Source organism: Pogona vitticeps, chromosome 1 (assembly GCF_051106095.1).
Source record: "Pogona vitticeps strain Pit_001003342236 chromosome 1, PviZW2.1, whole genome shotgun sequence".
NCBI lineage: Eukaryota > Metazoa > Chordata > Lepidosauria > Squamata > Agamidae > Pogona > Pogona vitticeps.
In genome coordinates, this window is record NC_135783.1 from 272,170,933 (window position 1) to 272,195,282 (window position 24,350).

The window sequence follows — 24,350 nt, forward strand, 5'->3', positions numbered from 1 at the left end:
CTGTTTCCTGGTGCTCTGCTCCCTGACCCCAGTGGCAGTCTTTACTCACTGCACTGCTCTCTCTCTCTTCCTCCTTCGCGCTCCCTTTCCTCTCGCGCTCGCTCGCTTTTTTTCTCCCTCGCTCCGGATCGAGGTTGAGCTCCTTTCTGGCTCTTTCTCTCTCTCTCTCTCTCCTGCCTTCTTTCCTTCTCCTCCCTCCCCGCTCCTTCTTCCTCCCTCGCCTCCCCTCCGCTCTGCACTCCCAAGGATCCTTGAGGGTCGAAGGTGCTGCCCTGCCTTGCACCAGCCCTCCACCTTGGGCAAAGCCTTTCGCCCCCCCTCCTCCTCCTTTCTTTCCCCCCCCGCGCCCTCGGAACCACCACCACCAGCTTCTCGGCAGCTTCACCTCTTCCTCCTCCCCTCATGGATCGGCTCCTTCCCCAGCACCGAAGGCATCCCTAGGAATTACACATCAACATCCAGGAAAATTAAAAAAAAAGGAGGGAGAGAAGGTAAATCAAACCCAACCCCGTCCCCGACTCCTCGCTGCTCCCGCGATCAGAGAGAGAGAGAAGGAAAGAGGATTCGGAGGGAGAAAAGGAGAGGAAAAGGCGGGGGGGGGTTAAGAGGGAAATTACTTATAACAAAACACAAAGCCCTGGGTTAGAGGTGCCTCGTCATGTACAAGGGGATCAGAGAGGGCAAGCGGCAGCACCGGCAACCAGCCGCCGCCGCGGCGACACAATAATCAGCCTCCGAAAGGAGCTGCTGCTTTGCCAGTCGCCCAGACGATCGGGGGGGGGGGAGAGGGAGAGGGAGAGGGGATTCGCGCTGGATTTTCTTTTTAAATGTTGTTTCAAAGGGAAGGCTAATTTGCGGGTCGGCGCGAGAGTCTGTCTCTCTTCCTCCTCCTCCTCTCTCTCTGGCTTTTAGCTCCCTTCCTCCTCTTCCTCCCCCCCCCGCCTCCAAGCGCTTCCAGTGCCCCCATCTCTCTCTCTCTCTCTGCCGTCCCCCCCCTCGCGTGTGCGTTAATTTCTTGGCCTTGCGGGCAGGGGGGGCGGCAGCGGCGGCGGCGGCTTGGGAATCGCTTTGGCAGGAAAGCGGCCTCTGGCTGGCTGTTGGCGAGCGAGGGAGTCTCGGGGGTTCGAGTGTGCAAGCGCGACCGGAGGAGGAGGCGGCGGCGAGGCCAGGCCAGGCCAGGCCAGAGCGAGCATTGTGCGGAGAGCGCGGTTCAGCTAGCGAGGGAGCCCGGCGAAAACAGCCGCCCGAGCGAGGGAGTACAGTAGTAGTGAAATGCAAAGTACAGCGAGCGGTTTAAAAACTGAAGCGTGTGACTGGCGGGAGGGGGAACGGGTGGGCGTGTGGGGTAAATGCTTCCTCTGCATTTGGAAAAGGCATTTTCCCAGACATCTTCCCCCCGCACAAGACCCCCCAAAGCGAAAGAGAAGGCGGAGAGCCGTGCAAAAAATAAGAAAAGTAGCGATTGCAAATGGGTTTCTTTGCTATGCTGCGCTGGAGTTTTTCATGCCTCTTTCCCCCCCAGTGGCTCGCTCCCCAAACATTCTTGGTCACCAGTGACTTTCCCTCCCCCCCGTCCCCTCAGGCCTGGCAACCCTGGGAGACCTTTAAAGAGGTGGTGCTTGGGCGCGCGGAGAGGAAGAAAAGGCAAGGTGGAATTGCCAAGGCTTGTAACGCGTGCAGTTGTAATTTTTACCCCTCTCACCACCTTTTGCACGTTATTATGGCGTTACTTCTGGTTCCCCCCCCCGGCTCCAGCTCTCAAGTCGAACTGCTTGGTGTTGTCGTGTGAAAGGTCTGCAGGAAAAGTGGGCGTGGGGGTGGTGGAGAAGGGTGCCTTTGTGTGTGTGTGTGAGTGTGTGTGCGTGTGTTTGTAGGTTTGGGCAGTTGTAGAGATTCGCGCGGAAGAGGAGGAAAAACTTTTAAGTTCCAGCGCTAGACAACGTCCACGTTCCGAATGCCCAGAAAATTCGGTCTAGAAAGCCGGGGCAGTCGTGACGCGAGCCGTAGCTTTGGAGGGAAAAAAAAAAGTGAAGCTCTCTCTGGAGAGTGAGTTTGTCTGCGTCTTAGAGCTGGGTTATGATGCCAGCAGGAGGGGAAAAGGGGGAGCTTGGTCGGGGTGAGTGACGTGGGGGGAAAAGGGGGGGGAGTGTGACAAGAGCAGCCAGGATGGTGCGGTGTCAAAGCGATTGGCCGCGGATTGTGATCAATCATCCCGAGCACTGGGAAGAAAGAGGGTGTGAGGAAGGAGACCGAGCAAACCCCCAACGTGGATGCAGAGGCGCGCAGCCAGTCACCTTTTCTGGCAGAATTGGCCAGAAGACACGGGCGCGGAGGTGCGTGTGTGTATATAGAGGGGATAGAAACGGTGCCGGGTGGTATGTCTCGCCTTGGAGCCCTCCTGCTTGCTCCTGCCTGCCTAAACTGAAGGTGCCTCTGAGCCTCTGAGGGAAGGGGTTCCTTTGAACAGAGGGAGGGACAGGCGCTCGCTCTTTGGATTTCATTCATTCATTCATTCATTCTCTCTCTCTCTCTTCGTCGCGCTTGTATGGTAGCAGTTTCAGTGAATCAACGCGGCTTTGGCTTCGCTGCCACGTGTTGGGGATATGATCTCTCCCCCCCCCCCAATTAGTTTGATGCAACTTTTATGCATTCTCCCTTCCCCCAAATATCTACCTGAAGAGGGGATGGGAGGATAACTTGTGGTTAAATGAAAAATATAGGCATTCTATTGTAGGTTGGATTGGGTAAGCGGGGGAAACAGGTTCAGATCTTGTCAAGTACAGGTTGATTATGTAAAGTTATGGTAGAAGAGGCAGTAGGGAGGTCTCTGAGGCACTTCACTTTGTGGTGCTTACCAGCTTGACACTGCAATCCTGAGCAAGGAGTCTCAGGAGAAAAATCTCAGAGGCATAATCACAGGTAAATGGTGTAGGACTGCAGCCTGAACTTTGGGCTGTGCTCCTAAAACCTCTATTATAACCTGTTTTGAAAACTTCAGGCTTCTTGGCAAAGTAAATGTGGGCAAGATTTGGAAATCTCTGTGCATTGTTGCCTGGGAGGTAGTAGTGTTGGTATCTTGTCTCTTCTCCTCTACTGTGTCAAGGAACATTTGCATTTTGTAAGATTAGTCAAGGAAAGCTAATATTTCCAAAGATAGATTTCCTCACACATCAGTATGTATTCTTACCATAGCACCTCAAATGGTATGTTTGATTTTTGTTTGCTCTGATTTGCTGTTCACATTCATGAAGATGTATTGTTACTGAAATGATAATGCCACACCACAAACAATGCATTTGTTGTTGTTGTTGTTGTTGTTGTTGTTGTTGTTGTTGTTGTTGTTCTGAGGCAGTATATGGAAAGTATACAAGTATTCTGCTTTTGTATATTTAATTGACTTAGACTGAATCAGTAGATTAAAATTCCCTTGTGACATTTTCTGTTGCACAGAAATATCATTTGTATTATTCTAGGATTAATGTCATTTTCAGGTGATAAATCAGATTTTACATTAATGTGTGATGTAAGATGGTACTTCATTATCCCTTTTGTTATCATAATTTTATGTTAAAGTAAGTCATAAGGTACATAATATTGTGCACACCCAGCTATTTCACTGTGTGGATATATACAATTTTCTCTTCAGTAAAGAATGTTGGTGCTGAAATACAGATCCTCGTGGAAAGGCTAATATAAATGCATGAAAGTTTTTAAGTATTTAGCTTCTGTCTTTATATTTTCTTCAAAGAGTTGTTCATTAAAGCAGATGGCAATCAAGCTCTTCTGATATGAGAACTGTTTCCCCTAGAAAAAGACAAATTAATGAAATGCAGCTAAATCAATCTGCTCAGATATAATAGATGACCTTTATTAAATTAAGATAGTTGATATTTGAGAAATTGAGGGTCATTTATATACACAATGTTATGTAAATTTAGAATGTTTGTGTAATCTTTTACTTTTAAAAATCAGAGGAATTGAGCTTCAAAGAATTCTCTGTCTTCTCCATAATCTTGGGCTTTTGAATTACAGTACAGTAGTTGAATTTTTTGTGTCAAAGCTTTTGCTATTATGTAACAAATTTGTAGAACTGGATATAAACAGCATGTTTCCCATTGATTTTGATTATCCTCTATTGTAAGTTCTGTGAAGTATAAAATGTGAAATTTTCCATTTTGGGTTCTCATGAGTTGGTACAAGTATACTATAGTGGCTTATCTTTTACTGAGGCCAAAAGGAAAAAAAAAGAATGAGATTATGTTTTATTTATATTACATTCTACCCAATAGAATTTGCTTTGAGGAAGAAAAAAACAATTTGCAAACTCATTTCACAGCCAGGACTAAAATTTTACAATAGAAAGTGTGTCCTCCCCCCCCACACACCCTATTCCTAAGCTCTGAGGGCTAACATTCTTTTTTAATGACAGTCATTTCTATAACGGGAAGATGTTTCATTTGTATTTACTTTTCAGTGCAGTGCAATTATGCAGTTCCACACTGCACACTCCTTCATAGTTTGTATCTCAAAAGAGAATTACAGTCTTCACACCAGAACTGCAATTGGAGGCAGGTGTTGTGTTTTACTGTTATGCAAAATAACAGTAAAATATAATTGTGGGGGAAATTAAGGAAACAGCTGCAAAGATGATACAGACCCTCCATTACATTTTGTAGGCTTTTATCTTATACCACAGACTGGGCAAAGATTTGACATAATGCATCAAATTCTTAACAATTTAATTCTCTGTGACATTTGGATATATAGTTATAGATATGGATATATAGATATATTTTCCAGGTTGCTGCTAAGACCGACATCTCTGAAATATACTCGTGCAAAAGAGATTTGGGCAGAGATGGACTTGGTGGGATCTTAACTTTCTTTCATCATGCCTCCTTTTCATAATATGTGAAAGGAAGGAAAGATAGATCCTGATTTCAGGAAAGGAAGTTGTGGGATTCTTTAACTTACCTAACATATGGAAGCCTACATTGGCCTGAGGTTGTAAAATAATAAAATAAATTGCTGATGGCAGCCCATCTGCCATTTGGAAGGTCCTTTCGTAGTTTGTGGAGAACTAGATTTTAAGAGTTTGTATGCATTGTATGTATTGCACATATACACACATGCATAGCCATATTTAAAATATATAGGATGCGAAGTAGAGGTTTCCAATATTTGAATTCATATCTACCAAGTCGTTTTAAAAATTTGCATCTAGTATACAAACATTGTATGGAGAAATGTACTGTAGTGTACCATAGAGAAAATAATAGGTATGAATTTGCGTTTAAGTTGAAATATGTAGACATTATCACTTAGTAAAAATGTACACACACACACACACACACACACACACACACACACACACACACACACACACACACACACACACACACACACACACACACACACACACACACACACACACACAGAGTATATATATTTGAATACTGTATGAATTATATTCTAAGGCCATGGGTGAACCATTGTGAAAAACTGCTATGATTCCCATCTTTAATCTTATTTATTTTTCATCTGTAAAATTCTTTTAAGCTATTTTTGGTATTAAGATGCAATTTCTTTTGACAGTGTTAGGATGAGTAGTTTCACTTTTTAATCTCTTGGTTTAGTATATGAACCTATAACAGAAGGCCTAATAATCCTGTGTATCCAGTTTCAGTATGGGGATGAGTGGGTTTGAAACATTTGTGTGAGAGGCATCGTAAGATAAATAGGAATGGCTGGAGATGTACACTGGATGCACTAAGATAACAAGTTTTGCGAAGGGCTAAGTTTCTCCACCTCTTTGGGTGAGGAGAATTATTCTTAAACATAACAATTTGGAAGAGTTTGGGCTAGAGAAAGTAGTCCGGCATAATGAAATGATTGTAAGTTTCACATAGTAATTGCATGTTAACCTGTAAAAATATATATCTATATACAGTGAACTCAGGTTGTGAAGTGGGTGAATATGTATTTTTAGCTTAGTTAAATCATGAAGCATGTGCTAGCTCACAGGAATTAATTACACTTTTGATTTTTCTTACATAGAACTGTAAATGTTTGCTTAGGATGAAAAATTATTTAATTTTGGGGAAATGGGCCCACATATGATGGATTGTTTCCCCATGACTTCATGCATTCTTTTTAACTATATAGTTAAAGTGAAGTGATATAGGCCTGATTTGGAATGGCTTCTTGTTGCTATGTGCTGGCAGCTTGCTTCCACCTTACAGCCTTACATGTTATGGAAGATCTTGCAAATTTAGGTCCATGATTTACATTACAATCCATCCCATATTTAGTCTTCCTCATTTGCTGCTGTCTTCAACTTCTCCCAGCATTATTTTCTTTGTCACTGTGTCTCCTCATCTTGTGATATTCCCACATACAATAACCTGCGTTTAGTGATTTAGAATTCAAGCTTGATTTAATCTAGCACCTCGCTATTTGTCTTTCTGCTGTCCATAGTATCCATAAAGCTCTTATCCACATTGTAAATGAATCAGTTGTTGTCATGTCAGCTCTCTTAACTGGCTGTTACACCCATACATAGTAATTGGAAATACCGTTGTATTGATGGTTATAGTGTTAGTCTTTAGAGTTGCATTTTAGTTCCTTCGTAGCTGCCTTTCCAAGCGTCAGTCTTTTTATGATTCCTTGGCTGCAGTTCCCCCCTTGGATCTGGAAAAACTTCAACAATTTTTATTTCTTCGTTGTTTACATTAACATGATGCAATTCTTCTGTAAGTCATAATTTTAGTCTTCTTAATGTTCAGGTGTAAATCTGTTTTTGAGTGGGCTTTCACCTTTTTCAGTTGTTGCAACTCCATGTTGCTTTCTGCCAGCAGCATGACATCATCTTATATCTTACTTTATGATGTCTCTTTTACTAGTTTTCACTCCTTCATTTGAATTTAATACAGCTTTCTGTATGGCATAAATTGCATATAGTTTGAATTGTCAGGGAGATAAAAATCCAGCATTGTCTGATGCCTTTACCAATAGGAAATCTTTCATTTCTGCATATTCTGTCCTAACACTAGCCTCATGTCCTGAATGTAAGTTATGTTTCTTTGGAATGCTATGGATACAAAATAGTAGAAAGGAAGGAATTGCATGTAGCTCTCTTTCTTTAAAACATGGATTTCCATGATAGATGATGTTAACAAAGTCCAAATAGTCCAACATTCTCTTTTCAAGAATGGACTGCTATTTGCTTCTGGATAATCACAGGTGGTGAATATCTCATGTAGTAGTGATAGCTATCCCATTTTGTTCATCCTCAGAATCTTTTGAACATGGATATTCTATTTCATGGGCAATAGCCACTGATAGATATATTCTTGTCCAGTAATTTTAAAAAACCATGCCTATTAGAGTCATTGTCATTTAGAACGATTAAGAATCCACAATTCTTGTCTCATTTCTATGAATTATGTTGGGTGACTTTGAATTGCCATGTTATATGAATGAAGGAAGCAAATATTTTTAACAGTTTAAAAGAATAATTTATAATGGTCTAACTAAATACCATGGAACTGTTTGTTCTCTTTTTCCCCTCTCTAAAGTAGAACTTACTATTGGTTGTTGTGGGTTTTTCGGGCTTCTTGGCCGTGTTCTGAAGGTGGTTCTTCCTAACGTTTCGCCAGTCTCTGTGGCCGGCATCTTCAGAGGACAGCAAACTGTGAGCACAGTTTGCTGTCCTCTGAAGATGCCGGCCACAGAGACTGGCGAAACGTTAGGAAGAACCACCTTTAGAACACAGCCAAGAAGCCCGAAAAACCCAAAACAGCCATTAGATCCCAGCCGTGAAAGCCTTCGCGAATACATAGAACTTACTATTCTTTTTAGTCTTTTCTTTCTAGGGAAGCTGTCCTAATTCTTTGATTATTTGACTACATTTCTAGTCACTTCACCTCTAGAATACTAGTTAGAAGTTGTATATAAATATATACTGTACATGATAGATTTATATGTGTCCCTTGTAATCTGAGCATTGGCCTTTTCAAGTATGAAATAGGCATGTTGTTCATGTTACCAGTTTTTCCTTTAAGAGATTCTGGTCAGAATTTCACTGGTATTCATATACAAAACATATACTGTATGATAACGTGCCGTGGCACATGTCATGGCTGATTGTGATTAATTGATGATGTGCTGAAGTGCATCCCAGTTGTGCCATCAAGTACATAGCCTGTATACAACTAAGATACACTGAGGCATCTTGTTAATTAGGCACAGTTGACCATGGTAATTTACACAAACCTTATGCAAACACCAATGGGATTCTGAACACTTTGAAAAAAATTAGTTGGAATACAGTACTTGTATTTGTACATATTACAGCAGTATGAAGAATGAAGTGTCTCTCACAAGAGAGAAATAAAAATGAATTATGTCTGTAATGCTTGTTTCGAGACGAGAAATAAAGGCCATGTTGAACCAAAGGCATTTTTGAAGTCAGGAACATTTCAGGAGTAGCATGTTTAAAATAACACAAAACTGTTGGCTGTTTTTAATTTGAAGTGAAAATATTGTGAAACTTGTAAAAATGTGAAAATTAAAGCTGAATTGCACTTATACATAAAATTGGGATCAGCAGGAAATTGTTGCAGTGTAGATTTCTTCTGTTGAGAGTTCCAGGAAGCCAGTGCCCTTCACCAGCGCTCTCTGTTCTCATCTTCCCTCCTTTCTCAGTTTTTCATTCTCTCCTCCATCTGTCAGACAGTGTTCCATTGCCATCTAGCATGTTCTGCCTTGATTGGGCTATTTTGGGTGTCCCTCCCATTAGTATTCCCTCCATGATCGTTTATACTACTTTGGAACCCTTGGTGTTCTCTCAAGCTGTTAAAATCTACGATTACAGAAGGAATTCATTGTTGCTGTATCTCACAACATGAATAGATCAAGCTATTAATCTCTTGAAATTTTAGATAGGAAAACAACCCCTGGGTGGAATTTAAGATGGCTAAACTCCTTTGTTTTCTGTTTTTTTTTCCTCAGAAGTCTACAGAGTTCATGAGGAGATCTTTAAGTTGCAGCGTTGGCTGAAACACAATGCCCACCTCCATCATTTGCTCTGGAAAGTTGTAAGTTGCTCATGTCTATAAAGACGAAGCATGGCTCATGGAATTCCTTCACAAGGCAAAGTTACCATTTCAGTGGATGAATACAGTTCAAATCCAACCCAGGCGTTCACACATTACAATATTAACCAGAGCAGGTTCCAGCCTCCACATGTACACATGTAAGTACAGTACTATTAATGTAGCACGTTGACTTTTGCATCTTGTATAGCTAGGTTGCCATTAGATCTAGCCATCCAACTGTTAGATCCAAAGATGGAAGGACATAGATTTCATCTGTCGTGAATACACATAATTATGCCATTATATACATGTGGGAGTAAGATCACCTTTTAAAAAATTACATTGGATATTTTATGAAAGGCATTTACATGTATAGGTTTCTAGTTGCTACGTGTTGTCAAGTATATCCAAATTAGGATAACCCTAATATGGCTTTCAAAGTATATTCTTAAAATGTGCTTTGATAGCCTTCATTGCCATAGAGTTTCCATGGCCAAGCAGGGATTTTATGAATACTAGGTCCTCTGTCTGTCCACTGCCCTATACTAGCTCTAGTGTCAGTAGTGAAACATAGGCCACTAGTAAAAAATAGGGCCAGCTTTTTTCAGAGTGTTAATACAATGACTTAGCAATCATGAGAGTACAAAAAGCTTTAGAATGAGGTTTCAAAAATTTTAAATCATTCACCTTCATTATGATACTGTTTTCAACATTGTTTTTTTTTAAAAAAAACCTTTCCATTTAACTAATTAGAAACCATAGGCTAAGTGACTTCTACCTAGACATTGTTATTGTCCATCCTTGTATAGATGGTAGACTAGGAACTATTAGAATTACAATCCCATGCTGTAAATTAGATAGCAAAATTGTACAATTTTTTTGGCATGGTTTATTAGACAAATTAGCATTCAAAGAACTCTAGTCATGAGAGGCTTGGTAAACCTCAGCACAATTTTGTATGTGAACTGGAGGCCTCATAACAGACTTGTAGCTTTATTGATTTTGCAGGAACTTGCCAGAGGGACATATTTCTTGAAAATGTGAGCACCCTTCCCCCACCCTTTGCACTCAGCTGCGAAATAGGCCTAATTGGGACTAATTGTCTCCTGATCACTGAATCCTTTGTCCTCCTTGTTGTAAGGGGAACGTGCGCCACATGCTGCATTCCTCTTACAATAAGGAAGACAAAGGATTTTTCAAGACTGCTGAACTATTAGTCCCAAGAAATACAAATACTGCATTAAAATGATGTTTATGGCCAGAACATAAACCAACAAAAGCAGAGCAAAAGGTCCCTTACACAGCCTGCTATGTTTGATTATTGTGGTTTTTGAGATCATGCTGACATATATAAAGTACACACAGAGATTTTAAGAATTAAGTGGAGTCTTAAATTCCACATATCCTTCCTATTGTTAATCAGCTGAGGTTTTAACAGCTATTTGATCTTTATCAACAGTTTTTAGTTAAGCTCTGCCCTCTCAATGATCTTAGGGATAAGTTAAATGATAAAACTAAAGGAGCAACTCTTGACCTCACATTGACCCAAAGCAAATGGGGGGGGGGAGTCTTCTGTTCATGGGCTGATTATAGTTGTTGCATAGTGCAAATTCTAAAGTGTTGTGCTATAGTGAGTTCAAGATGCAGATTTCCTCTTCCCACTGGACCAGTTTCTTTTGCATTGAAGTGATGTGCCAGCCTTCTGATTATACAGAGATTTTTTATGAAATACAATGGGAAGGTGTCTTAGTTTTAGCTGTATAGAGGGGAAGAAAAGTACATTGCTAATAAAGCATAAAGTATATGTTGTTGGGAAATATAGTTGAGAGAATAAAGCACAGCACAATTTCTGTCTTGTCCTTTCACATGACTGAATAAAATGATGAAATAGTGAGGAAAGAATTTCAAGCTGTTGCTATCACAAAAAACAACTTTTAGCTATTGCATATGAACAGAAGTGTGTAGACTTGGGTGGCCCAGTTCAACATCTTCTGTAATAGCTTTATATTTTAGAGATTGTGTTGTTTTCCAGCACTCTGGATTAGAAAAGATAAAATTTTAAGAACCTAACTGTAGTACTCTGGTGGGTGTGGGTCCTTCTCCATCCTGCAGTGCTCTCTCTCTCTCCCTCCCTCCCCCCCCCCCCTTTAACAAAGCTGCTGCTTCAGTGCGGTGGAAAACTCTGGAGCAGTTCCTTGGCTCTGCAGAGTACTACATAATTGTGGGGATGGAAATTCCACCTCCCTTTCAAGTATCACTTTGGGTTTAGGGCTCTTTGTCCTGGAATTGACAGAATAATTTTGTTGCATGTATAAGTGCAACATTTTGAGTGTTTAAATTGGGCTAATTTTTTAAAAAAATATTATTTACAGATTAATAGGTTTTTTTCAGCACAGGCTTTTTGTAAACTTCCAGTTACTTCTTCAAATGTCCCAAAATTTTAGAGGAGAGATTAGCTGCTGCTTCAAGATAAATAGTGGCATATTAATGTATATGCCATTGTAGGCGATGAAACTTAGTACATATTGCACAGCTTAGTCCACTTTTGTCCTGTGAATTCCAGGACTCTCTGTTATGGAGTGCACAGCTTGAAATCAGTGTCAATGTGTCAGAAATGGGCATTGTGCTTCTTGACATTCAGGAAAGTGCACCAGCATTGAATTTCAACACCATTGTGGTACATTGGCTGTGGTTTGCAGTAAGTGGCCTCAGCCCAGAGATGCTTGTGAGGTGTTTGCATTTGTGTTGCAGTGATGCTTTTTCGCTGACTTTCATGCAAGTGTGTGTAACAGAGCCATGATAGATACATTTGGGAAACAAAAGTGGTTTCAGGAGGGTAGCAATTTAAGGTAAGAAGGCAAGGGGGTGGTACAGCTATACTTTTCCTGTTGTAACTGTCTCCACCTCTCTCTCTCTCTCCCTCCCTCCCTCCCCACCATGTTTGCTGGTTAAAAAGTTATATACTGTACATACTTACCAGATCTTGCTTCAAAATCACTTCCCTTCAAAATGTCGGGAGAAGCAGCCAGGCCTTTATTAAACATGTCAGAAAATACAGTATACTGTAGGTTGTCCTGCAGTTCTAGCTCACATTTTAAGATGCTTTCTTAATCCTTTGAATGTCATTCAAGTGTGGTACTTGATCAAGAGGAATCTCCAAAGCCTGTTGTACTCACATTGCAGAGCCTTTGGAATTAGTTTTCCAGTTTCTTAGCCATTACCTTCCTTTTCAGATCTTTGAGGTATGTCTCCGTTTGCTTTGTCAAATCAATAAACACACAAATTATATTAATCTTGAACATTTGCTTAATTTATACAATTTTCCCCCTAGGAAAATGTATTGCCTTTTTTCTTCTTGAGATTTCTCTTATAATACAGAATGTAATTAAGAGTATATTTGGGTTCTGTAAGAAGCTTCTTTTTCAATGTATTTTGTACGTAAATTGTCCTAGTTCTGTTGATTGAAAAATATAGGAAGAGATCTTAAAAATGTAGAATAAAATACAATGTTATAAAAAGTCTAGTAGACATTGACTTTATTGTAGTAACAATCTAGTAGACTTGTTAATGTTTTTAACAAGGCTGCCAGGTTATTGCTCCTACAAAAATCATTACATTAGTTTCACATATATTTGCCTTTTTAAAATTATATGAGCCACTTTCCATCCCTTTGTTAGTGGGAGGATGGAGTATAGACAGAATGAATAAGAATAATAATTTTGGATTTGAATAGGGAATCAAGATTCAGATTCTTACATCCACAAGGTTCTTACATAGACTTGCACAGCGTGTGACCTATAAAACAAAATGCCTGGGTATTAGTGGTCTCGTATAATCTGTGTCCTATCAACATGCAACCCACTAGTTGTATTATGGCAGGCCCTCTGTAGTTTAAACATCTAGATGTTGTTGGGCTACAGGTCCGATCACTTCCATTGTTGGGTTGGGCTGATGGGAATTATATCTGAAGAGCTGGACGTTCCCTACCTCAGTACGTCCCTGCCCCCTGTTTCTGTTGGGGCTGCAAACTGAAGTGTTATCAAGTACCTAGCAAGTCACAGTATATGTCCAGTGAATTGCATTTAGCTGGCTGCATCAGTTATTCTCCTTTACCCTGACTTATTTCATGTGGAGATAAAGTGAGATAAGCTAACCCCTGGGGTACCCTGAGAAAGCATGATATAAAATAATAAGGAATGAGCACAAGATATTTTTATCTGGATGAGAAATTTGTTTTGTATATGCTGTAGGATAAAATGTAATAATAGAAACTGCTGGTTAGATACTGTACATCGACTTAAAATCCTCCTAACCCACTCTGGAAAACACTGAGATTGTTTTTGGGTAAAGAAGAGAGAACAAACTCCAGCTTTAATTAATAGTACTTTCATCCACCTGATGTGTCTACAATAGCATACATGCGTATTATGAGACAGTTTACTTTGTCTAGCAACATCATGAGAGCCTGTATGTTAGAAGGGATAGAATGTTAGACTAGGGCCCAGGAGACCCTGGTACAAATTCCTGCTTGGCTATGGGAACTCACTGGGTTGTGTGTAGCAGAGGCAAACTACTCCTGGAACATCTCATGAACATCAGCAATTCATTTAGGATTGCCATAACTTGAAGGCAGCTTGAGAGCACATGATGACTGGAAGACTGTACATTTCTTTCATTTGTTCTAAAAATGCTCACCACTTTGTTCAGTTTTTAAATGGTTTTTTTAAAAAATGGAGTATTTAGAGAAGATGATACAAGACATATAAACAGAATATTAACAGTTAAGTTACATCAGTGGTGTATGAGCTGTTAGATGTTTTTACTGCTTTGCTTTCTTCCTTCTCAGGAAGGCCTTAGAGCTCACGTCTCTAAGGCCTTCCTGACTTGAATAGATACTGCTTTCTGCACAGGTGAGAGTTGGGAACTGACATGAAAAGAGTCCTTGCAAATCACTGGTCTCTCATAGCCGAGTTTAAGTAGTGTGTTGTGTTTTGTTCTGAGAAACAGCAGTGCTAGCAGTTCAGCTGAACTGTTATTGAATCCCTTTGACTTCATTGTGACTAGGGCTTCTTGGTGGTCTTTTTGGAGTGCACAAGTTGTCTGTTGAGTGGATGCAGGATCTCTATGCTTAATGTTTTCCAGCAGCTTTGTACCATCCTCATGGCAGGCCCAGAAGATTATATCATTTGAACTCAGAATTGTGGAGCATCAATATGAAAAAGGCTCTAGACCATCACACAATCATTTCCCTAAGACAACCTTCTACTTGTGCAGAAAAAGATTATCTATCTATCTATCTATCTATCTATCTATCTATCTATCTATCTATCTATCTATCTATCTATCTATCTATCTATCTATCTATCTATCTATCTATCTATCTATCTATCTATCTATCTATCTATCTATCTATCTATCTATCTATCTATCTATCTATCTATCTATCTATCTATCTATCTATCTATCTATCTATCTATTTTCGCGAAGGCTTTCACAGCCAGGATCTAATGGTTGTTCTGGGTTTTTCGGGCTCTTTGGCCATGTTCTGAAGGTTGCTGTCCTCTGAAGATGCGAGCCACAGAGACTGGCGAAACGTCAGGAAGAACAACCTTCAGAACACGGCCAAAGAGCCTGAAAAACCCAGAACAGCTATTTATTTATTTATTTATTTATTTATTTATTTATTTATTTATTTATTTATTTATTTATTTATTTATTTATTTATTTATTTATTCATTCATTCATTCATTCATTCATTCATTCATTCATTCATTCATGCATTCAATCAATCAATCAATCAATCAATCAATCAATTAATTAATTAATATGCCTTCCACTCTAACCAAAGGTCTCTGGGCGGCTTACACCAATTAAAATTCAATTAAAATACAACAAAAGATTAAATGATTAAAATACAATTTAAATTGCCATCAGGACCCACAGTCGATGTTATTTCAATTAAAAGCCTTCTGGAACGGGAAGGTTTTGACCTGGCGGTGAAATGTCATCAATGTCGGCGCCAGACGAATTTCAGTCGGGAGGGCGTTCCATAGTCTGGGGGCAGCTGCCGAAAAGGCCCTTTGTCTACAGGCCATCCCTCTTACTTCTTTGAGTGATGGCTCTTTCAAAAGGGCCCCCTGGCTAGATCTTAACTGCTGGGTAGATTCATATTGAAGGAGGTGGTCCTTCAGGTATCCAGGGCCCAAGCTGTTTAGGGCTTTATAAGTCAAAACAAGCACTTTAAATTGGGCCTGGGCAGCAACTGGTAACCAATGTAACTTAAACAGAATCGGCTTGAGGGGGTCTCCAGCGGCCCCACCACTCACCAGCCGCGCCGCTCGATTCTGAACCAGTTGCAGTCACCGGACCGTCTTCAAAGGCAGCCCCACGTAGAGCGCATTGCAATAATCTATACGAGATGTTACCAGTGCGTGTGTAACTGTCATGAGACTCCACTCGTCCAGGTAATGCCATAGCTTGTACAATTTCCGCAGCTGAAGGAAGGCGCCCCTGGCCACCACCTAGGCTTCTAGAGTTAGACTGGGGTCCAGGAGCACCGCCAGGCTGCGGACCCTGTCCCTTAGGGGTAGTGTAACCCCATTCAGAGCAGGGAAATGGCCCTCCAACTTGTCCGGCGAAGCACCCACTAACAGCACTTCCGTCTTGTCTGGATTGAGTTTCAATTTATTAACCCTCATCCAGTCCATTATCAGGTCCAGATACGAGTTCAGCACAGAAACCGCCTCACATGGATAGGTGGAAAGTCAGCATATTGCTGACTCCTCAGCCCAAACCTCCTGATGACCTCTCCCAGCGGTTTCATGTAGATGTTGAACAGCATGGGGGACAGTATCGAGTCCTGAGGAACCCCATGACATGAATGCCATGGGGCAGAGCAACTGTCCCCCAGCACCACCCTCTGGAACCGGTCAGCTAGGAAGGAGCGGAACCACCGTAAAACAGTGCCCCCAACTCCCAACCCAGCCAGCCTATCCAGAAGGACACCATGGTTGATGGTGTCAAAAGCTGCTGAGAGGTCCAGGAGTATCAACAGGGTCACACTCCCCCTGTATCTCTCCTGGCAAAGGTCATCATACAGGGCGACCAAGGCAGTCTCCGTACCAAAACCTGGCCTGAAACACGATTGAAATGGATCCAGAAAATCCGTTGTATCAGAATAGACCCATAGTAATGATACTGATTCAATTTTTTTAACTAACTATTAGGCAATGATCATCCACATTGACACTGTAATGTGCAGAGAAATCAGTTTAACCCTTTGGCACGGGTGTGGTCCTGATCTAGATTTCTTCCTCCAGGGTTAATGGATGTTTCAGGAGAAAAGATGTTGTTGATGGTAAGGGCAGTTTTCATCCTGGAGTAAAGAGTCATGGATCTCCAAACTGGATGAGGACCCTAGTGGGAACAGAGATTTTTTTTTCTCCTACCTGCAATCTGGAGCTGTTCCCCTGTGGTTGCTAAACAACATGCAAGGGCAATTGACATGCTCAACATCATGTCTTGCTTGTCCCTGTTTACCCTGATCCAAAGTAACGTTGAGTGTTTGGTGAATTTAAAGGGTATGAGAACTGGCTGCATGATGAAATAGTCATCTGATTGCTTTGCTTTATAGCTAGATCCATTTTTAATTCATAATTATTATTTTTTCTTGATTTCTCATTCACATGCTGAAACAAGACTTGGCTGTGAGGCGGGGCAGTTTTGCAGAAAATTTATGGGTACAACTTCAGAAGAGATTTCTATCAATTGCAATATTCTTCTTTGGAACTACTTTTCCCCCCATTGTGTCCTGCATTAGCTTTTCAGCTTATAGCTGCAGTGGCAAACCAGCTAGAGGCATGCAGTGTGAGGGCTTTTTTGTGCTCAAAATCAGAATCACTGCTATGTTCTCCTGAGAGAGAGAGGCAGTGAGAGAGTAGCTTGTTCTTTTGTCAGAGCCTATATGCTTTGATCTGGAAATAAATTCATACCAGTCTCAAATACATTTATATCGTATTGCACTACGCTGACTCATAATGTAGTCATATTGCTAAGGGTCCCAGTAGTTCACCTACAAAGTTCATTCATTCATTCTGTGCCACTGTCCTCCTATAAATGGACTTAAGGCGCCTCACAATAATTAAAATATGAGTAAAGTTAAAAGCACAATACATTATTGAATTAAAAAGCAATTATAAATAAGTGTAAAAATAATAATCTACAAAAATCCAAAAACCTTTAAAAACACACTTAAAATTACTATACCTGAAATCACAGAAAGGTGAAGCCTAAATGCCCAGTGTAGTTAAGCCTGTTTAAAAAGGAACATCTCTATATGTTACTAGAAAGGCAAGAGGGAGGCTGTCAACTTAGCCTCCAGAAAAAATAACATAAGAAGAGCCCTCATGGATCAGGCCAAGGGCCCATCTATTCCCTGTATCTCACAGGGGCCCCACCAGATGCCTCTGGGAGCAAACAAGACAACTAGACACCTGTCTCCTGATACCCCTCCCCTGAATCTGGCATTTTGAGGTACCTTCCTTTTAAGCCTGGAGATTATATATCCTCATCAGACAGATGGCATTCCACCAGCTGGGAGCAACCACAGAGAAAACCTTCTCTTACATTCCCACCAAATGTGCCTGTGAAGGCAGTGGAACCTCGTGGCGCAGTGGTTAAAACGCTGTACTGCAGCTAAAACTGTGCTCACGACCTGGGGTTCAAATCCCAGGTAGCCGGCTCAAGGTTGACTCAGCCTTCCATCCTTCCAAGGTCGGTAAAATGAGTACCCAGCTTGCTGGGGGGGCAATGTGTAGCCTTTATAATTAAAATTGTAAACCCCCCGGAGAGTGCTTGTAGCGCTATGGGGCGGTATATAAGTCCAATAAATAAATAAATAAATAAATAAATAAATAAATAAACTGAGAAAAGGCTTCCCTTGAAGATCTTAGGCTCTGAGAAGGCACATACGGGGAGATAAAGTTCTTCAGATACCCTGGACCCAAGCTGAGTAGGGTTTATAGGTTATAACCAGCATTTTGAATGTACCAACTGGTTGCCAGTGAAGCTGTTGTAACAGGGGAGCTATAGACTTTGTAAGCAGCATTTTAAACCAGCTGAAATTTTGAAACTATCTTCAAAGGTAGCTCCAGGTAGGCTGTCTTAACAGTAACCAAAGTGGCATGTAATTGAGGCACGTGTGAGTGTAACAAGATCAGAAATTTTCATGAATGGGCACTGCTAGTGCTCCAGTTTTAACTGTATACAGTACATGCATTCTTGGCTACTGCTGAGATCTAAGCATCTAGACTCAGAGATGAGTCCAGGAGTAGGCATAGGCTATGAGCCTTGAGTTGTTGGGGTGTTGTAATGTCATCCTGCACAATTTTAATCCCTATTCTTTGATCTGCCATTTGTTTAATGAGAATCACCTCCAGCATGTCTGGATTAAGTTTTAATCTGTTTGCTCTCATCTGGCCCATTACCACCTCCAGACAGTGGTTCAGAACATGAACAAGTAAACTTGAAAGAAAGATGAGACATGGTGGCTTCTGATCCAGATGTTTTCCTTTGAACTTGAAGGAGTTATTCTTTTCACAAAGCAAAAGGTTAGAATCTACATCGCTATGCTTGGATTTATAGAAATAGTGATAAAATGCATGCTGTATATAGTATAGAGCAGAGCTGGCTCGATATCTCAGTGGTTTAGGTATCTTGTTTGCAGAGGCAGAAGTTGGGAGTTCAGTTCCATTGTGCCTCCTGTGAAGAGAGCCAACCTGTGTGGCCTTGGGCAAGCTGCACACAGTCTTTGAGTGCTCCCAGAAGAAAGGAATGGTAACTACCTGTAAATATTCTCTACTTGGAAAACACTGAAAAGAGTTCTCATAAGTCAGAAATCACTTGACAACACGTGATTATTGCTTTTATTGTTGTTATATCATACAAAGCGAGCATTGTAACTTATTTTGTAAGTGAAGATGGGCATCCTGAGTTTACATAATGTTAGTGCTAAAAGTGTCCATGTCTGTGTTCTTGGACTACAACTCTCAGAATTCCCCAGGCATAATAGTTTGGGAATTCTGGAAGTTGCAGTCCCAAAACAAATCTGCACCCCTAGTTAATGCAATTGAGAAGGAATTTTTGAGATTCTTGTAAATGTTCTACTTTACGCATGCCTGGGGACATGTACCTTATAGGTTGGGTGCCGATTCCATTGCATTTACATAGATCCTTCTGCAATCAGTTAATGGGAAGTGATTAGTCATCACTATTTTATGTTTCATAAATTTTAGTGGGTCTGTTCCTAGTGATGCTAAGTCTGGATCAACTGAAGTTTTTTTTAAACCAACTTTTACTATTAATTTTTCCGTTTTGTACCATATATATCTGGAAGTGGATCACATTGCCTGCCTTTTCATTCAATTTCCAACATTGTGCTAAAATATGTACTGTAGTCTTAAGTGTGATCTTCAAGGAAGACCCGTAAAATTTTGAGGTTTTGTTTAATATAACAATGGAAAGCAGGACTGTTTGAAAACTAACACCGTATTTGTCACTTTAGTTTGTAACATTGGCAATGACCATCACTTTTGTTGTTTGAATTCTTGATCTACTCACATTTATGGAGGTTAAAATAAACTGACTTTTGCTGGGCAAGCTGTTGTAAATATTTAAAGTTAAAAACAGTAAGTACAGTGGTGCCCCGCTTGATGATGACCCCGTTTGACGACGAAATCGCTTTATGATGCCTTTTTTGCGATCACTAAAACGATGGTTCCAATGGGCGATTTTCATTTAGCGATGATTCGGTCCCTGCTTTGGGAACCGTTTTTTTGCTTGACAACGATTAAAAACAGCTGATTGGCGGTTCGCAGAATGGCTCCCCGCTGTTTTCCGGACCGATTCTTCCCAAGACAGGGATCAAAAATGGCCGCCCTATGGAGGATCTTCGCTGCACGAGCAGGTATTTCCCCCATTGGAATGCATTGACCGGTTTTCAATACATTCCAGTTGGGTGTGTTTTTTTTGCTTGACGATGATTTCGCTGTACAGCAATTTTGCTGGAACGCATTATCGTCGTCAAGTGGGGCATCACTGTATACAAATACCAAAAAGAATCAAAACAAATACCACACTGAAAATGGTAAATGAAAGCAGCACCAGAAATGCATTCAGAACGGAAAGGTACAACAATCCCTTTAAAAAACCACACTTAGAGCTTGCCTGAAGATAACGGTTTTCACCTGCTTATGGAAAGACAGCAAAGATGGAGTCAGCCTGGCCTCTTGTTGGACAGAATTCCAAACTCTGGGAGCAGCAACAGAGAAGGCCCTCTCCCACGTCCCCACCAAACACACATGAGAAGGTGGTGGGACTAAAAGAAAGTCCTCTCCTGTTTATCTTAACATTCAGGCAAGCTCATGAAGAGAAATGCAGTTCTTGAGACCCAACCCATTTAGAGCTTTATAGGTTAAAATTAGCACTTTGTATTGTATCAGATTGACAGCTTAAACATACAGGAGTTTAACTCCTCTATTTATATTCACTTTTGAATCTACTAATTTTATTAGTTACATCATTTGTTCAGTTCATTACTAGGAATTGTGGGTAGACAACATGATTGTCTTCAGAAGTAATAGACTTTTTTGTTGTCGTATAGTCATTAAAGTCGTGTCCGACTCTTTGTGACCCCATGGACCAGAGCATGCCAGGCCCTCTTATCTTCCACTGCCTCCCGGAATTTGGTCAAATTCATGTTGGTAGCTTGGATGACACTGTCCAACCCTCTTGTCCTCTGATGCTCCTTTCTCCTCTTGCCCTCACACTTTCCCAACATCAGGGTCTTGTCCAGGGAGTTTTCTCATCAGATGGCCAAAGTATCGGAGCCTCAGCTTCAGGATCTGTCCTTCCAGTGAGCACTCAGGGTTGATTTCCTTTAGAATTGATAGGTTTGTTCTCCTTGCAATCCAGGGGACTCTCAAGAACCTCCTCCAGCACCACAATTCAAAAGCGTCAATTCTTCGGTGGTCAGCTTTCCTTATGGTCCAGCTCTCACTTCCATACGTCACCACAGGAAAAATCATAGCTTTGACTATGCGGACTTTTGTTGGCAAGGTGATGTCTCTGCTTTTTAAGATGCTGTCAAGGTTTGTCATCGCTTTCCTCCCAAGAAGCAGGCATCTTTTAATTTCGTGGCTGCTGTCTCCATCTGCAGTGATCATGGAGCCCAAGAAAGTAAAATCTGTCACTGCCTCCATATCTTCCTCTTCAAGTTCCCAGGAGGTGATGGGACCAGTGGCCATGATTTTAGTTTTTTTTTTATGTTGAGCTTCAGACCATTTTTTGTGCTCTCCCTTCATTAAGAGTTTCTGTAATTCCTCCTCACTTTCTGCCATCAGAGTGGTATCATCTGCATATAGGAGGTTGTTGTTATTTCTTCCAGCAATCTTAATTCCGGCTTGGGAGTCATCCAGTCTAGCCTTTCACATGATGTATTCTGCATACAGTATAAGTTAAATACACATGGAGGCAATATACAACCTTGTTGTACTCCTTCCCCAATTTTGAACCAATCAGTTGTTCCATATCCAGTTCTAACTGTTACTTCTTGTCCCACATATAGATTTCTCAGGAGATAGATAAGGTGATCAGGCAACTCCTATTTCTTTACGGACTTGCCATAGTTTGCTGTGGTCCACTACCCCTTTGAAATCCAGCTTGTACTTCTGGGACTTCTCAGTCCACATACTGCTGAAGCCTGGAGGATTTTGAGCCTATCCTTGCCAGCATGTGAAATGAGTGCAATTCTACGGTAGTTGGAGCATTCTTTGGCACTGCCCTTCTTTGGTATTGGGATGTAGACTGATCTTTTCCAGTCCTCTGGCCACTGCTGAGTTTTCCAAACTTGCTGGCATATTGAGTGTAGCACCTTAACAGCATCATCTTTTAAGATTTTAAATATTTCAACTGGAATGCCATCACTTCCACTGTCCTTGTTAGCCATGCTTTCTAAGGCCCACTTGACTTCACTCTCCAGGATGTCTGGCTCAAGATCAGCAACCACACTATCTGTGTTGTCCGGGACATCCAGATCTTTCTGGTATACAGTGGTCCCTCAACTTACGACCATAATCTGTTCCAGAATGATGGTTGTAACTCGAAATGATTGTAAGTTGAAGCACCATTTCCCTTAGGAATGCACTGAAATGCAATTAATCTGGTCCGGCCAAAGAAAAATATCACCAAAAACATCACTGCAAGACTCATTGGAAACGCAATTAATCCCTTCCAGCCGAAGGGGGAGGGGAAGAAAAGCAAGGGAAGCATGCAGGACCCATTGCAAAAGCACAGAAAAGAAATGAAGCAGATTGGAAATGCACAGAGAACGAAGGGACAAGGTTGGAAGTGTTCATAAGTGGAAACTCCGGTCACAATTTTGTGACCGGAGCTGTTTGTAAGGCGAATTGGTCGTAAGTAGGGACAGTTGTAAACTGAGGCACCACTGTAATCCCTTTGTGTATTCTTGCCACCTCTTCTTGATTGTTTCTGCTTCTGTTAGGTCCCTACATTTTTTCCTTTATCGTATCTATCCTTGCACAAAAGGTTCCTTTAATATCTCCCAATTTTTTTTTGAACAGATCTCTGGTTTTTCCCTTTCTATTCTTTTCCTCTATTATTTTGCACTGTTCATTTAAGAAGGCCCTCTTGTCTCTCCTTGCTATTCTGTGGAAGTCTGCATTCTATTTTCTGTAACTTTCCCTATCTCCCTTGCATTTTGTTTCCCTTCTCTTCTCTGCTATTAGTAAGGCCTCGTTGGACAGCCACTTTGCTTTTTTGCATTTCCTTTTCTTTGAGATGGTTTTTGTTGCTGCCTCTTGTACAATGTTACTAAGCTGTTCTAAGTCCTCATAGAATTGGTCAGTTTCAGCCTCTTCAGCATTGGTGGTTGGTGCATAAACGTGGAGTACTGTGATGCTGAAAGATCTGCCTTGGATTTGTATTGAAATCATTCTGTCATTTTTGAGGTTGTATCCCATCACAGCTTTTCCCACTCTTTTGTTGACCATGAGGGCTACTCCATTTCTTCTATGGGATTCTTGCCCACAATAGTAGATTCGGTAATCGTCTGAATTGAATCCACCCATTCCCATCCATTTTACTTCTCTGGCGCCCAGGATGTCAATGTTTATTCTTGCCATCTTCTGCTTGACCACCTCCAGCTTACCAAGATTCCTATGCAGTATTTTTCTTTGCAGCGTTGCCCTTTCATTTCATTTCCAAGTGCGTCCGCAGCTGATCATCCTTTCAGCTTTGTCCCAACCACTTCATTAGCTCTGGAGCTACTTGTACTTGTCCTCCACTGTTCCTCAGTAGCATGTTGGACGCCTTCTGGCCTGAGGGTCCAATCTTCCAGTGTCATATCTTTTTGCCTTTTGTTTGTGTTCATGGAGTTTTCTTGGCAAAGATACTGGAGTGTCTTGCTAGTTCCTGCTCCAGGTGGATTGCGTTTAGTCAGAACTCTTCACTATGACCTGTCCATCTTGGGTGTCCCTGCACAGCATAGCCCATAGCTTCTCTGAATTACTCAAGCCCCTTTGCCTCAACAAAGCAGCAATCCGTGAAGGGGAGTAGTAGACTACAACTTCCTTAATTTGTCTCATTAGCTGTGCTGACTGATACTTGTGGCAGTCATTGTCCAACTCACCTGAAATTCACCCAGCCTGCCTGCCCTGCTATACATTTATCTGAAGAATGCACTTCCCGATGTATGTTCTTTCCTAAACATGGATGGCTGCAGGAAGATGTGTGGAGGGATTTAGTTCACATGACTACTAGATGAATCACTTCTCGATCTGACCCTGGCTCTATTTTGCCAGAACACTGTTGTTGGTCTGGTAAAGGTGGTCCAACCTAACACCATTTAATCAAACACAAATAGCTTTATTATGTGCAACTGGGATTGTTTAGTCTGGGAAATTCAGTGCTCTTTAAGGTATAGACCAGAAGGGCAACGGAGATAAAGTTAGAGCTTATAGGAATGATGGAGGGAAGAGGTGGTGTGGAATGAGTACTGAAAATGTGTACGTTGACACTTTATATACTTTTTTGTCTTGGGAGTAGAATACGGGGAGCAGGAATTTCAGTAGAAAGAAGAAGCAGGAGGGAAAGGTCAGTGATTACAGAGAGACATGAAAGAAAAATTGGTGGGAAACCAAAGGAGGGGATGGTGATTGAGAAGGAGAATGTGGAAGA

General features: G+C 41.3%; 1 protein-coding gene across 6 annotated transcripts in view; it reads left to right on the forward strand.

The window, feature by feature from the left end:
* Positions 1 to 50: 50 nt before the first annotated feature.
* MPPED2 (metallophosphoesterase domain containing 2) overlaps positions 51 to 24,350 on the forward strand; it is a 179,176-nt gene continuing 154,876 nt past the window's right edge. For 2 of the 6 annotated variants that reach the window (XM_020795628.3, XM_020795623.3), the window contains exons 1-2: positions 51 to 491; positions 9,013 to 9,256. In XM_020795628.3, the coding sequence (XP_020651287.3) occupies positions 9,129 to 9,256 (128 nt within the window). In that variant the 5' untranslated portion in view covers positions 51 to 491; positions 9,013 to 9,128. Of the gene's footprint in view, positions 492 to 2,065; positions 2,428 to 2,807; positions 2,920 to 9,012; positions 9,257 to 24,350 lie in introns of those variants that run through there. The other 4 variants (XM_078384030.1, XM_020795624.3, XM_078384029.1 and 1 more) reach the window with 3 other exon arrangements.